The sequence below is a fragment of the Macrobrachium nipponense genome, chromosome 47, assembly GCF_015104395.2.
Source record: "Macrobrachium nipponense isolate FS-2020 chromosome 47, ASM1510439v2, whole genome shotgun sequence".
NCBI lineage: Eukaryota > Metazoa > Arthropoda > Malacostraca > Decapoda > Palaemonidae > Macrobrachium > Macrobrachium nipponense.
In genome coordinates this window covers 4,782,748-4,798,803 of record NC_087222.1, presented here as the reverse complement: position 1 = coordinate 4,798,803, position 16,056 = coordinate 4,782,748, and the positions used below count along the sequence as shown (strand labels likewise).

General features: G+C 41.3%; 1 protein-coding gene across 4 annotated transcripts in view; it reads left to right on the top strand.

Moving 5' to 3' along the window:
* The window catches only part of LOC135204683 (gastrula zinc finger protein XlCGF57.1-like), a 79,127-nt gene extending 68,865 nt beyond the window's left edge, over window positions 1-10,262 (top strand). For 3 of the 4 annotated variants that reach the window (XM_064234839.1, XM_064234840.1, XM_064234842.1), the window contains one exon: window positions 7,532-10,262. In XM_064234839.1, coding sequence (XP_064090909.1) covers window positions 7,890-9,521 — 1,632 coding nt within the window. In that variant the 5' untranslated portion in view covers window positions 7,532-7,889 and the 3' untranslated portion in view covers window positions 9,522-10,262. The remainder of the gene's footprint in view (window positions 1-7,531) is intronic. The other variant, XM_064234841.1, reaches the window with a different exon arrangement.
* Window positions 10,263-16,056: the final 5,794 nt, after the last annotated feature.

Sequence of the window (16,056 nt, the reverse complement as noted above, 5' to 3'; positions counted from 1 at the left end):
GATACTGTCCACATAACGATATCGTAGAGGAGATTTAGCCTAACTTTCCGAGTCGCTAGCGATATCTGTTAGTCAGCTAGATCCATATCAGGTGATTTCCCAAAGTATATATAGAACCCCTGGCAACTCATCCATAGTGCCTCATTGTCAAAATGTATATATATATATATTTTCATTATGGTCATTGTGCAATCTGTATCACTGTGTCGTAAAAGGTCTAGTGAACATTCGTCTTGGCCTAGCCTCCTCCGGTTTATCCTTAGTAGTAGGCTACACCTCTCGATCGAGGGCCACATCAACCGGTTGCTGTACCAACCACGACGGGCCATAGGCCCAGTCACACTACCACCCCTACAGTGGTAGCCTACACAACTGTCGATAGGTGGCCACCTCTGATCAGGTAGGTGGCCAGGCAATCACAACCGACCACCCTCCCACACCCCACCCCCCCCGCACCCCACCCACTACTCCGAACCGTTATAACTAGCGGTACTAGTACTCTTAGTGAGGAATGGTCGCTTGAGTTTCATATAAGTGGAAGGAGGGGGATGAGTGTAGGAGAGAAGATTGGTACTAGAGTTCCCAGCTTATAGTCCCCCGGCTCTGCCGGATGACGGACATAGCTTCGGGGCATACATATGTAGCTCCGCCACTTCGTTGTCTCTTTCTCCGCCCCCCACAACATCCGTGGAAAGAGGGTGGGAGTCTTGCTCCCACCCTCCTACCCTCAGTAGAGGTAGGCAGTGTCAGATATAGAATAAATTTTCCCCTGATTTGCCACCTCGGCTCGTGCCACAGGCATTGGCAAGGGCAAGGAGAAACGAGACTGCAAGTGAGCTAAGCTTTGAGGGACTGCACATTGAACAGCTCTGGACCCTTGTGGTGCCGACGGACAATGACTCACCCCCACATCCCCCACCGGAGTGTTGAATTAAACCTGCCATAGCTCAGTTCTCAATCCTTGGAGATCATGTAGACTCCTACGTTAATACATAGCCTTCTGGTCCAGCCAGCCATATGGAGTTGAGGCCCATCCTCCTCCCAGGTGCAGCAGGTATCAGATCTCAAATACTAGGCTTACATCGAACCCTGGAGCGGGATCGAGAGCAGGCAGTTAAATTTAAAGACTTGAATTGAAGCTATTCAGTGAATTTAATATATATTTGTTAGTGAATTGAATATGTTAATGAGTAAACAACTTGAACATTGTCTAGTTTAAGTTGCATGCCCTCGCCGGAGGAGCTCCGGCCCTCCTTGAGGCTGAGACTCTTTAACAATTACTATTATAGAAGGTGCGCTGCCAGTCACCGGGGTGCTCCGCCTCCCTAGGCGAGACCGTTGGGCACGAGGTGTGTCGTTCGCTGAGGAGGGGCAGCCTCCTTACATGGTTTGGCACCCGGAGGCATGCATCATCTGTTATGAGATGGTGATGCTCCTCTTGAATGAGCAGACGGCCGAAGAAGCCTGCCAGAACGTGAGGACGGACCTGAGGCGCTGAGTTTCCAGGTATGGAAGGAACGCGCTATCAGGTCACCCTTACATCTTAGATGCCAGCCTGGGAGCCCCTTTTGTTCAAGGGGTCCCCCTCGGCATCAGTACAACCTCATCTGGCGGTCTCCATCATCAACGCTATCCGGGCGGAGACGGCACTCCTGCCGGATGACCAAGAGGATTTGATGGCAGACGTGGCGGCCATCAACATCCATGTGGAGCCTATGGCCCTGGAGGAGGTAGGTGGAGAGGTAAGTGAGGCAGGGAGTCTCCTGACTCCGACTCCTTCTTCTTCCTCTTCTTTCCGGGGCTTCTCCAAGCAGGCCCCTACTTGGGACAGCTCACGGTCGGTTCGTCCCAAAGAAAAATCAGTTAGACCGAAATCCCTGCCAAAGGGATCAAAGCCGACTCCGTCAGCGGCGACTGAGTCATCTCCAGCCCCACGGCCGTCGACATAATATGACAAGTCGCCTGCTGCCAAGGGCTCTCTCCCCTCAAAGGGATCGAGATCAAAGTCCGCCAAGCTCAAGGCGACGGAGTCCAGCGTAGACCACAAATTGCTCGCTAACCTTCTCTTGTCGAAGGTTAGGGACGCAGTAGACGAGAGGTTTGAGTCGTTGCGACGCGCCTCCGGATCTGAAATCTCTGGCCAGTCAGTTTCTGACATAGTGGCAGAGAAGATCAAACCGCTCCAGGATATGATGACCGGATTTCTCCACCCCGGATCTCCGGTGCTGGCAATGGCGGTGCCGGATGCCTCCAAGCTTCCCCCCTTCAATAAGAACAATCCATGGAGGCTTGCTATGCATGCCCCATACGTAGATGGGAAATTAACCATTGAAGGGTGTGGGACCCGGCCTCTGGAGGACTTTGAGCTTTCCCGAAAGGCCTCCAGTTCCCCTTCCCCGGGTTTGTCAGACTAGCAGAGCACGCGCTAGTAAGCAGTTGACAAGGTTCCGCAGAAGAAACGGTGATCTTCCCGAGGGAACAAGTTTCAAGCTCGGCCTGGGCCACGCCCACCATGGGCCCGAGTACGTAGGAGTGCGTTAACACCAGGTTGACGCCTCACAAGGGCACGTACCATGTTTGTGACCCCGGAGCGAGTTCCGTCGCCCTGCACCGACAAGGTGGCAGAGCTAACTTTGCAAGCCTTAGCCGAGGATAAACCTATCCCAGCTTTGAAGGAAACAGAGGCTACCTCCCTTCTCCTCCCTGTGAGTAGGGAGTTTTGGAATGAAGCCTCGGCCACGTTTACGGCAGGTAAACTGGACGTGGACTATGCCTCCACCTTATTCTCCGAGAAGCTGCCCAAACTCCCAGAGAACCTGATTAATTCCGAATTCGAGGCAAGGTCGAGACTGGCAAGGTCTATCAACTCCGTCACTTCGATGGAGTTGGTAGCCACCACATACAGGGACGAGCAAGTAGTCCAGGTCCTGACGAAAAGTCTATTACAGACTTTTCAGTCAGACCTATATGACTTTGGAATAGCAAGATGAACTTGCAGGAAATACGTCCTAGCGGAGGCTTCTATCAGGCATGAGCCGAACAGATTGATAAAATCATCAATCTGGGAAGAGAACTAGTTCCCTCAGACAGAGGTGGATAATGTCTTGCGGGAAGCCGCCAGGGCCAACCAGAGCCTCCGGGTTAGGTGGGGACGTCCTTCTAAACGGAAGTTTAAAGCACCCGGCCAGCAAGCTAGAGCAAGAAAGAGGCCGAGGAGGTACAATCCCTATAATACCTCTCAACCTCAGACGATGGTTCAGGCACTCCCAATACCACAAGTTGGGAAGCCGTCAACATCAAAGGCCCAGCCACAGAAGCAGTTTGTTTTGCTACAGACTCCGCCTGCTCAGCAACCCTCAACCTCTACAGCCATCATAACCTCCCCCGCCTTTAACCCCGCCTATGAAACTAGGGAACTTTTTCGTAGCTACCATAGGCATACGGGTAGCAGCAGAGCCAGAGGTAGCTCCCGGCTACGAAGCGGCTCAAGGGGTAGAGGTTTCCGAGGAGGCAGAGGGTACAAACCTTCAGCCAACCAGTGAGAGCCCGCAGGTAGGAGGGAGATTATATTTCTATCAAGACCACTGGACCTTCAGTCCATGGGCCCACAGTATAATCTGCAAGGGCCTGGGATAGAAATGGAAGAAAGGGCCCCCACCACCTATAAACTTTTTCCAGATCCCAACAACGGACCTGATGGAATACTCCAAAGATCTTTCATACAAAAGAAGGCCATAAAGAAAGTAAGGAGGACTAAAATTTCAAGGACGTCTGTTTACTGTTCCAACAAAAAAAAGAAGGAATCAGACAAAAGAAGAGTGATTCTAGATTGCAATTGTCAATGCAATCATTACATCTTCTTTGCGACAAGTTCCGTATGCTGACAGTCTCGCAGATGTGGACCTTACTTCCACGTGGGGCCGTCACCACCTCTATAGATCTTACAGACGCTTACTATCATGTTCCGATAGCAAGGAACTTCTCCCCGTACCTAGGCTTCAGGCTAGGGAACAAAGCTTACTCATTCAGGGTGATGCCATTCGGGCTTAACATTGCACCCAGGATATTCACCAAGCTAGGAGAGACTATAATCCAAGGGGATCATGTGGGTAGCCTATCTAGACGACTGGCTCATCTGGGCAGCCAGCGTCGAGGAATGCCGCAGGTCGACAGCCAGAGTAATAGAACTCCTGGAGTTTCTGGGCTTCCAGATAAACAGAGAGATATCACGGCTGGAACCGGCTTCCCACTTTCAATGGTTGGGAATCCAAGGGCACCTAATAAAACACAGGCTATCCCTTCCACCCAGGAAGGCCAAGCAGATAGCGGCAGCTACAAAACAGTTCCTCAGGAACAAGAGGGCCTCTCGTCGTACCCAAGAGAGAATCCTCGGTTTGCTGCAATTTGCCTTAAACAGACGTTCTACTAAGAGCCAGATTGAAGGATGTCAATCGAGTCTGGAGAAAGAGAGCCAACATCAATCTCAGAGACAAAGTTTCAGTGATTCCACCCATTCTAGCAAAAAGGCTTAGCCCATGGATGAAGCACAGGAACTTGTCCAAGGCCGTACCACTGCAATTCCCTCCGCCGTCTTTGACAATTCATGCAGACACGTCACTGAGTGGCTGGGGGGGATACTCGCAGTTCAAGAAGACTCAAGGAATATGGTCAGAGACATTTCGCCAGTTCCACATCAATGTGCTAGAAGCTATGGCAGTTTTCCTAACCTTAAAGCGACTATCTCTGGCCAGGAACAGCCATGTGAGGATAGTTTCGGACAGCCTAGTGGTGGTACACTGCATAAACAGAGGAGGTTCCAGGTCAAGCAAACTGAATCACATACTGATTGCAATATTTTCGTTAGCAGCGGAAAATCATTGGCACCTGTCAGCAACCCAGCTGGCAGGAGTCAAGAACGTGATAGCGGACGCACTCTCCAGGACTACTCCACTAGAATTAGAGTGGTCCCTGGACAAGAACTCATTCCAGTGGATTTGCAACCAAATCCTGGACTTCCAAGTGGACTTATTCGCCACAGAATCCAACCACAAGCTGCCATGTTACGTGGCACCCAACCTGGACCCTCTAGCCTATGCCACAAACGCGATGACCATAGATTGGAACAACTGGCAGAAGATTTATCTATTTCCTCTGGTGAATCTTCTGATGAAGGTCTTGCGCAAGCTACGATCCTTCACAGTTCAAGTAGCATTAGTGGTACCCAATTGGCCGAAAAGCAGCTGGTTTCCGCTTCTTCTAGAACTGAAGCTCCGACCCAAACCGAAACTGACACAGATAGTACAAACTCAAACTGTGTCAGCTTCATCAAGAATTCTGAATGCCCTAACTTTATGGACTTCATGAAGTTTGCAGCCCAAAAAAGGCGCGAGTATCGATCCATGTAACATTGTATTTGTAGAATCAGATAAAAGAGATTCAACTCTTAGGCAATATGATTCAGCTGTCAAAAGTTGGCCAAATTCCTGAAGGAATCAAGAGGCCCACAAAATGACTACTAATCTGGCAATTTCATTCTTCAGAACCCAGTTTGTGAAAGGCCTACCCGCCAGTATCATTACAACAATCAAGTCAACCTTGAAGAAAATTTTTCAGATCAGCTTTGATATTAACTTGTCAGATACATACTTCTCCTCCATTCCGAGAGCATGTGCCCGCCTAGACAACTGACCGCCCTCATATGGTCACTTGTTCTTGAATGATGTACTCAAACTGGCCTCAGACACTAACAATGAAACATGCTAATATATAACCCTACTAAGGAAAACTTCATTCCTAATGGCTATGGCCTCAGGCTCCAGAATATCTGATCTCTCGGCTCTCTCACGAAATCCAGACCACATAGAATTCCTCCCGTCAGGGGAAGTACTACTATCCCCAGACCGAAGCTTCCTGGCTAAGAATGAGGACCCACAAAATAGATGGGTTCCATGGAAAATCATCCCTTTGACACAGGACACATCATTATGCCCTGTCACTACCCTTAGATCCTTCTTAGCCAGAACCTCTGCAACATCGTCAGGTCCTCTTTTCATTAGAGAAAAAGGCGGCACTATTTCTCTTAAAGGTATTAGACAACAAATACTCTACTTTATCAAACAAGCCAACCCGGATTCAGTCCCACATGTCCATGATATCCGAGCGGTGGCTACCTCCATTAATTACTTTCAAAATATGAATTTTGTGGACCTGAAGAGATATACGGGTTGGAAATCTCCAGTAGTTTTTAAGCACCACTATTTAAAGAACTTAGAAGCCTTAAATTCCCAGCAATTGCGCAGGGAGCATAGTCTCCCCCCGAATTATGAATCTTATCATTCTTCTCCTTACCCCTTCCTCCTTCCTGACACACTCTCCTTCCTACGTGCCTCGCTCGTACTCCCCACTATACCTCTCTCCTCTGGGTTTGGAGGGCCTGGGCATCATCCTGCCACCAAAGATTGTACATAGATTATTTTGTCCACAATTATGTTATGGACCGCACTGTACATATCCTAGGAATGTGATATTGACTAAATATTTTGTCATTTGTATGATATCTTCATGTTATTACTGTTTCTAAGTCACAGCTTAAGTCTTAGTCTAAGTAGTAAGTAAATTTAAATTTAAATGGACCTAGTGTAAATATTAAGTAAGTAAATTTAAGTTGAAATGAACCTTAGGTTTCATTAGCTCCTTCCTTACAAGAATATGTAGTATTTATGAGGCTTGGATAGGCATTCTCTAATAACTTTTCACAGGCAAACACAGGTCGAACCCAGAAAAGGGATTTTGACGAAGGAAAAATCTATTTCTGGGGGAAGACCTGTGTCGCCGGTGAACCCAGCCCTTCTAATTGGGTTCCCCATTCCTATACCAATCCAAGCCAAAACGGGTCTAAAAACCAGGATTGCAGATGGCGCTCGGATCGGGTAGTAGTAGCGGTAGCGAGAGGGAAGGTGTGGCCGTTGCAACGGCCCATCCCATGAGAGGGATTTTGGAAAGGAAACCTCTAATTGGCAGAAGACCTGTGAATAGTGGCTTTCACTCGCCTTGTACTTTATACCCGACACCCTAGGGTGCTCGCGCGAGAGTGTCACCGGGCAACACAGGTCTTCCCCAAGAAATAGATTTTCCTTCGTCAAAATCCCTTTACTGTAACACCTTCTTGCTCTTACCCCATACAATTCTGAATGCTGGTCTCTTGCATTTTTCTATTCTTGGCCTTTGATTTGTTGATATGTTCATAAGTAATACTGTAATGTTAAGCTAAGAAGATTTATGTATGTAAGAGGGTGGGAGTCAATTTTAACTGTTAATGTATGGTTGCATTGTTGTCCCAGGAATGATTTGGGGCTGTTTCTAGACAACATTTGTTTAGATTGAATTAATATTTGGATACTACTGTTAAATGCACACCTTGGTAATTGGCCTGAGACCTTTATATAGGGACTGAATTAAATTTTGTTTATTATTTTGCTTCTTCAGTTCTGGCATTATGTTTCCTAACTCTGTGTTGCATTCTTGATTTCAGATTCTCCCTCAGAAGAACTTCCTTCCTTCATCAGTTTTGAGCAGCATTGAGATAGATTTTGGGAATGTTTGTGTGGTTAATGGTACTACATGTAACATTACCAATAGCAGCTCTTAAAGTGTAAGAGAACAGTGAATTATTGTACTCCTACTTTAAACATTACAACAACAACAACAAATAACATCTGTTCTAAATATTAGATTTATGCATCATTAGTGAAATCTGGTTGTAGTCCTTTGAGATATTTTACTTAATTTATAACAGATTTATTGAATAATCTTTTGTAAACAATTTTGTGTTAAGACTTGTCAGTTAAATACATTGTCATTTACAGAACAGGGCAGGACAAAAGGCTAAAATGAATCTAGAACATTCTGTAGAATTACCTTTGAAAAGTGAAAGTGAAGGTACATTATCACTACCTTCCATAAATCAAGAAAACAGCAACATGACTGCCTTTAGTGAAACCAGTGATAGTAACTTTTTGTCTATGGATCCATTGATGGACATCAAAATAGAGCCAGAGGTATTCTGTGAGTCTAATGAAGATGGTGAATATTCATATGGAATGAATTCTGTAGTGAACGAAAAAGATCCACTACCTTGCAAAAAGGAAATAGTACAAGAACGAATGAATAGTCACGATGAGGAGAAGGATTTCAGGTACACTGACTGTGAAAAACCATTTTACAAAAAAGTTAATCTTACAAGTCATATCACAAATCCTACCAGAGAGAACCCTTTCATATGCAAGGAATGCGGGAAAGCATTTTCCATGAAGCATAATCTTGCACGTCATATGAAACTTCATACTGGAGAGAAGCCATTCATATGTAAGGCATGTGGGAAAGCATTTTCCATGAAACATCATCTTACATATCATATGAGAATGCATACTGGAGAGAAGCCGTTCGTGTGCAACGAGTGTGGGAAAGCATTTTCCCTAAAACAAAACCTCATACGCCATATGAACACATTGTCAGTACAGAAGAGGACAGGACAAAAGGCTAAAATGAATCCAGAACATTCTGTAGAATTACCTTTGAAAAGTGAAACTGAAGGTGTATTGTCATTACCTTCCATAAATCAAGAAAACAGCAACTTGGCTGCCTTTAGTGAAACCAGTGATGATGACTTTTTGTCTCTGGATCCACTGATGGACATCAAAATAGAGCCAGAGGTATTCTGCAAATCTAATGAAGAGGAAGAATATTCATGTGAAATGAATTCAGTAGTGGATGAAAAGGATTCACTAACTTGCAAAAAGAAAGTAAAACAAGAAAGAAGGAATTGTCACAATGGAGAGAAGTCTTTCAGATCTACTGACTGTGAGAAGGTATTTTACAATGAAATTAATCTTACAAGTGATATCACAAATCCTACCAGAGAGAAAACATTCTTGTGCGATGAATGCGGGAAGGCATTTTCCTTGAAACATAATTTTATAGTTCATATGAGAATCCACAGTGGAGAGAAGCCATTCATGTGCAAGAAATGTGGGAAAGCATTTTCCATGAGACATAATCTTACAGTTCATATTAGAATTCACACTGGAGAGAAGCCATTCGAGTGCAAGGAATGTGGAAAAGCATTTTCCCAGAAACCAGATCTTACAATTCATATGAGAATACATACTGGAGAAAAGCCATTCATGTGCCAAGAATGTGGGAAAGCATTTTCCATGAAGAATAATCTTATAGTTCATATGAGAATCCACACTGGAGAAAAGCCATTCATGTGCCAAGAATGTGGGAAAGCATTTTCCCGTAAAGCAAGTCTTATCATTCATACGAGAATCCACACTGGAGAGAAACCATTCATGTGCGAGGAATGTGGGAAAGCATTTTCCCAGAAGTCAGATCTTGCAATTCATACGAGAATCCATACTGGAGGGAAGCCATTCATGTGCAACGACTGTGGGAAAGCATTTGCCAAGAAATCACATCTTACAGCTCATATGAAAATCCACGCTGGAGAAAATGACAAATGATAATGAACAAAGATGCTGGAAAGGTACCGACCAGGATAAAACCATCCCCTCGACTCATTTCTGCGCCAGGCGGGTCGTTGAGTCTTGCAGGATAGTTCAACATAGTAGGAACTTGCTCTTAACAAAAAAAAAGAAAAGATTAGAATGCCAGCCCTCACTATAGGTGGTTCACTTAAGGTAGATTCTTAGATGAGCCCTAGTGCTTTGGCAGCCGCTGATTGGCTGGTACCGGGAGGCAGGCAGCTCCCAGCCAATCAGCGGCCGCCAAACAAACGTCTTGCAGGCACAGGGATCATCGGAGAATCTACGTTAAGTGAACCAGCTATAGATACAAGTGAAATATAAACTGCCATCAAAGTGACCACACACCATTACAGCATAAGGTCTTCTTGGACATTTATTTCATAAGTCCTCACTTAGTCCATTAATTAAAGAAACCAGTGACTGTTATGCATATCTTGTATGTAAGCCCTAGTGATGGTGTGTATCTCGTGTACCTGATCAGTGCAGAGAATAAGTGTTGGGTGTGTTTGGTATGTATGCACTAGAGACCTTATGTAATTCCTCAGCATGATGAGTCTTGTTTTGTCAACTTGATCACTTTTCAGTGTTACCTTGTACAGTAATGCTTTTGTTTCTCCTGTGTGGTATCAAATACTATTGGGATTACCTCACAGGATGTGATAAGCTAACATGCTCCTATGTTTTGTATCAAAACAGTTGTATTTTTGTACACTCAATAAACCCACCTGATCTGGACATATTTTGCAACTAAAAAAAATAATTTTTTTTTACCATTTCAAGTAAATATTGATGTAGTAGTATCAGTTTATGGTGTACTACTGTTTACTTATAAAGTAACCTTGTAGTGAATAAAAACAAACAGATTTTCCCATGACAGGAGAACTAATCATCTTCTTCGAGAGCTTTTCCTAGAAAGGAATTAAACTGTACATTTTTCAAAACACAGGAATACAATTGTCATCTAAAGCAACAATCGCCAACCGTTGGTCCGTGAAAAAATTTGATGGTCCGCAGAAAAATTGGGACATTATTTCAATTTTTATGTTGTCTTAATCCTTTTCAGGCAACCCTGATACAAATTGTACAGAAGAAAGAGAGACCAGTGCTACCAATTTAATATTTTTAATGCTAGATTTAGTATTTTAGCGCGATTTAGCATTATAAATTTTGATCCAACATTTAGCAGAAAAAAAACAGCATTATTAGTTACAATAAATTAAACACCATAAATATGAATTTATCCTGATGTAGTGTACGTAAAACGCATATCAAATAAAACTGAACATGTTCTATCTGTTTCATATCCGTATTGAACAAGTACTGTATTCCTATTGCTTCAAAGTACAAAATACCTTTCAAAACGTTTGGGTTTGAGTCTGAGAATGACAGTCAACATCCCTGCTTTAGTAAGAACCAGGCAGCAGTGACCAAATATCAACAATAAAATGTGTAATATTTGAGTAAACTTAATTTTTTTTTGTTAATTCAGCTATAACTTTGTTATATTTGATACGTGCATTTCATATTAATAAAATAAAAGTTTTATTATTATTATATAAATGTATTTTCCTTTTCTTAAAAAATTCATATTAGTGGTCCGCCAAATTTAAAATTATACATTTGGTGGTCCGTGAAGTTCGAAAGGTTGGCAACCACTGATGTTAAGGATGGACTAAAAATAGCAAATTGTTCTTACCCGAATCCAAACCCTCGATCTTTTCTTATGGAAATACCTTCAGTGCAGTATACCAACTGTTCAATTATTAACAAGGGGGTTAGGTAGTTAACTACTGACAGTAGTGTGAGTAGTCCCACCCTTCTGCCTGGCAACGCAGTTACCTTCTGGCCATTGGTCAAGATGCACTGGTTTTCCTCAGCGCGTCTCACCAATCCTGGTATTTCCTGTGTGATTGTTTTGTGATACTGTTTTGTTTGATATGTCGTGTGATTTGTGATTGCAATTATGCAAACCCACGACTCATCACAGCCTTAGGCTGTGATCACACAAAGCGAGTCGAGTCGATTCAAGTCAAGACGATTCATGACTTCTTGAATTGCAACATTAATTTAAAAAATATTGTAAAAAGGCAATATGAGCAGTATGCACATCACACACCCATACCACTTATTGGAAATGTAAGTCCCCAAAATTTATCGACTGTGGACCATCCCATCACGCTATATCTAAGGAATGCTCCTTTTACCAATACAAGACAGAGCTTCAGTTGTTAATACAGGAATGTCAGTCAAGGAAACTAGACTCAAGCTAAAAGTAAGAGGGGTCAATAATCCATCTAAAAACCACTCTTTCGCAAATGTAACTAAAAATCAAAATGTCGATAACAAACGATAATATAATCATACAAGCTAATTCTCATATCAATAATTCTGAACCCCAAAATAAGCATGATAATATATCCACCAATACCTACTAACATTCAAGATTCGGTTATCAATGGAAAAGAATTTCCAATGGAAGAAGAATCAAATAATAATCGAACTGACAAAAAGAAGGGAATACTGGAATGAACCCCACCTAATGGAAAAAATGGAATATTGAAAATCACAAACAATTCAAAGAAACTTCAGCTACACCAGGAGAACATTTTAAACAAGACATTGTATTAACCTCATCACAAGTGGAAATACGCAGTTACCCTCAATCCCAATCATACAACCAACATTTGGACACTAAAGAATCACTCACTCTTTACAATTCCCAAAGGACAATACTGATGATAGCCTAAGGCTCAAATATGCCACTAATAACAATAAACCAAATTGGCGATAGAAGTTCACTCCTGACGTGGTTCGGAAGTCACGTAAAGCTGTTGGTCCCGTTGCTGAATAACCTATGGTTCCATGCAACGTAAAAGCACCATACAAACAAACAAAAACAATAAACCAAATAACCCCTCAAACCAAACATCCCTTATCACTACAGAAAAGGACCAATAGACTTGCAAAATCAGAAATTTTTAAAGCTGCAAAATCAAATACTTATGAACCAATAACTAACAACACCAAACATGCTTCGTCTTGTGGTTGTAATGAGTGCTTCACAGGTGCTTATAACCAACTATACTCTGTTTTTTTTCCATCTGTCCACCCACCTGTGGTGTTTGCACATGGTAACACTGCGTCCCGGGCTTTAAATAAAATCCTATTTCGAATATGAAAGGTGTAATTCGCATACAGTAAATTATTAAAACACTTTTCAGTTGCAAATGTACACCCTTTTATTTACCAAAAACTTTGACATAGTGTAACTATTTAAAGCCCAGGATGCAGTGTTACCATGCGAAAACACCACAGGCGGATGGACAGATGGAAAAAAACAGAGTATAGTAACCACCAAGACAGAGGACACAACACGAAATTGCATAGACAATTTTGTTAAATTAAGAAAATGCCCTTTAACACACCAACATGACACTGAATTATGTTCTGAATCCTTACAATACAAAAAGGAAGTTATAAAATAAAAAATAGATTTATTAATATTTAATTATGAAAAACAAACGACTGCTGAATCTAATAGCCAACATACAAATACAACAATTAAAAAAACCACAAACCAGTTCAAACGCATATAAACTTGAAGGCAAAATAAAATCGGTCATCAATTTACAGAATTTAACGCCAATTCCTCCAAAAAATGGAATATAGAATTATTCAATGGAATATAAATGGCCTCTTAACCCGAATATGTTTGAGTTGATGACAAAGACTCCTACCAGACCACAACCCAATATGTATACGCCTACAACACATAGGATCTAACCACGCAAACATTCGACAATACAAAATTGCTTGTTATTCATCAACGGATGGTGGAAAACTAGGCACAGTAATATATGTTCATAGTAGTATCACCTATGAACTTCTAAACATACCATCACAATCACATCAGATAACAGCTATCAAATTATATTTACCAAATGAAAATATGATCACAATTTGTAACTTGTACAACCAACCAAATTTTAATTCGAATTTCAGTGATCCACCAGCATTAATTAATAATATGCACGAACCCCTACTTATAGTAGGAGATTTTAAAGCTCATAGTCCCCTTTGGGGTAACAGTCACCCTGCTGATTAAACCAGGAACAGACATAGTGAAATACGTATTAGAACATGACATAAGATGCTTAAATGAAAGTGATGTGCCAACTTACTTCTCCAATACCCACTTAACCTTTTCTTCGGTAGAGATCTCGTTGTTCTCAGTCGACTTAGCTGAAAGACGAGTGGAATGTCCTGGATGACTCGTATATACCAGTGACCACTCCCCCATTGTCCTTGATTATTTAAATATTTATAAAATATTGCCACCTGTAAAATATGATATCCAAAAAGCAGAGTGGGACATTTATAATCTACATACCAGAATTATACCACGATTTCCACATAACCAAAACCACAATACAAATGTGAGTTTTTCACAGGTTTCATGATAAATTTTGTTGATAAAAGCATACCTAAAACAAGGCCAGACAAAAAAGAAAAAAAAAATCCCCTGCCCACCCCACCCAATGGTGAACTCCAACCTTATCAACTGTAAGTCGAAATCTTAGCAGACTTTAGGCACAGCTCAAAGCCCTTGACAAATTGCCCAACAATACAAACTTTCTCAACAAATAGTTGTAATCAACATAGCAATCAATTACATCAAACCATTATATAATAATGATGCCTGATTCCGAAAACTTGTAATATCTGAGAAAATATCATCATGGAAGAATTATGTATCAAGCTTGTCAACAAGTGCATCTATGAAAGATATTTGGCAAATACATAATGTAAAATTAATGGGAAATATATGACGCCCAAGAAGTGCAATAAACCAAAATGATTGACTATATCATGATTCATATGAAATCTCGAATGTTCATAATAGGGAATCACTTTGAAAACATAAGCATGGGGTAATATCATCTATATTTCCCTAAACCGAAAAAAAGGGCATCTTTTACCTTAACTTTACAATCAGTATCATTTTCATGACGGTGGCGAAACCTTACAAGAAGCACAATAAATTTGCTACAACTGACGAGTTTCCTGATAATTCCAGAAGCTATGCCGAGCAATTGCATGGCATACTAGATTATAGGTACCACCACGTTTATCATGGGCGTAACCAGTTATCAACATATCTATAGCTACCACTTTACAAGAGTATAAATGATATTGGGTAAATATCGTTTTTAAAAAAAAATCCGTATACAAGTTTGAGATGAGTGGGGGATAAAGGGTTATTACTCATTGCCACACCAAATATTTGTTGGTAGAAAATAAACTTTCGATCACAAATGCACAACAATATTAAATTATTTATGTCAACATGATTTTGAGGAAGATCACAATATTTTCTAACTTACGTGGGGACGACAACGGTCCTACTTTTCCAATAATTTACCATAGTGTCCCTATCGGTAATCTATTTTCCACTGCTTGACTAATTTTTCCTTATTATCATTCATTTTATCTCTAAAACGTCAAATTCAAACCAGAACCACAACCGGAAAGTATTTTTCATTCATTTTACGCTATTTATATAGTTATCCTTTTCGTTTATATTTTTTTCTATTTTAAAATAAATTCAAACCATAACCACAAACGAAAACCGTGTCTGGTAGGCGACACCTAATCAAACTAGTGCCATCGGCTGAAGTCCTTATCATCATCTATCCTAATTATCGCCTAGTTAAACAATCACCTACGTTCTTAATTAATTTTCCACTAATTGTATATATAACTTTAACTTTTTACCAATTAGGTTTTGAATCAAAACATTAAATTCAAACTGGAACCACAAAAGTAAGGTGTTTAGTAGACGACGCCTTAAACATATAACCAAACTTTCATCAACCGAATCCACCAGTTGCCTTAATTACCTTTTTAATTACCTGAATAATTAATGAAACCTAAATTATTAATTATTTTCCTAATGAATGCTCGCAATTCATCCACCAATTGACTTGATGGAATAAATGAAAACAGGCGAAACCACTTCTTAACCAGAACTACAAACATTAATACCGTCAAATAGAAGACATCCAAATTGTAAACAAAGCGACGCCATCGACTGCCGTACCTGTATTCAAACGTCAGAGATTCAGTATTCTATAAACACAATTCCTGTGTGAATGCGGTGAGTTAGCTCAGGTTACAGATTATAGAATTTATATAGACTGTGTGTAGAATGTATAGTGACCTACATTGTCTGTGTACTGGTTATATATAGAGACTAGAAGGGCTTGTCAGACGATGTCAGCTTCAGTGAGTTTTAGGTGTAGCTACCTTACTCAAGCAGATCACCCTTATTCATTCTATATTTAATTGGTGAAACAAGAATATAGTTGGTAATTCTATACAATAGCTCCGCCACTAATCATTTTGATAATATTTGTTATTTTCTGATGAATTACTTAGTGCTTTATCTAAAGCTGACCTTTTTTTTTGAGGAGGAACAGTATTTTTACCCTATTTGTTAACCTTTCCATCC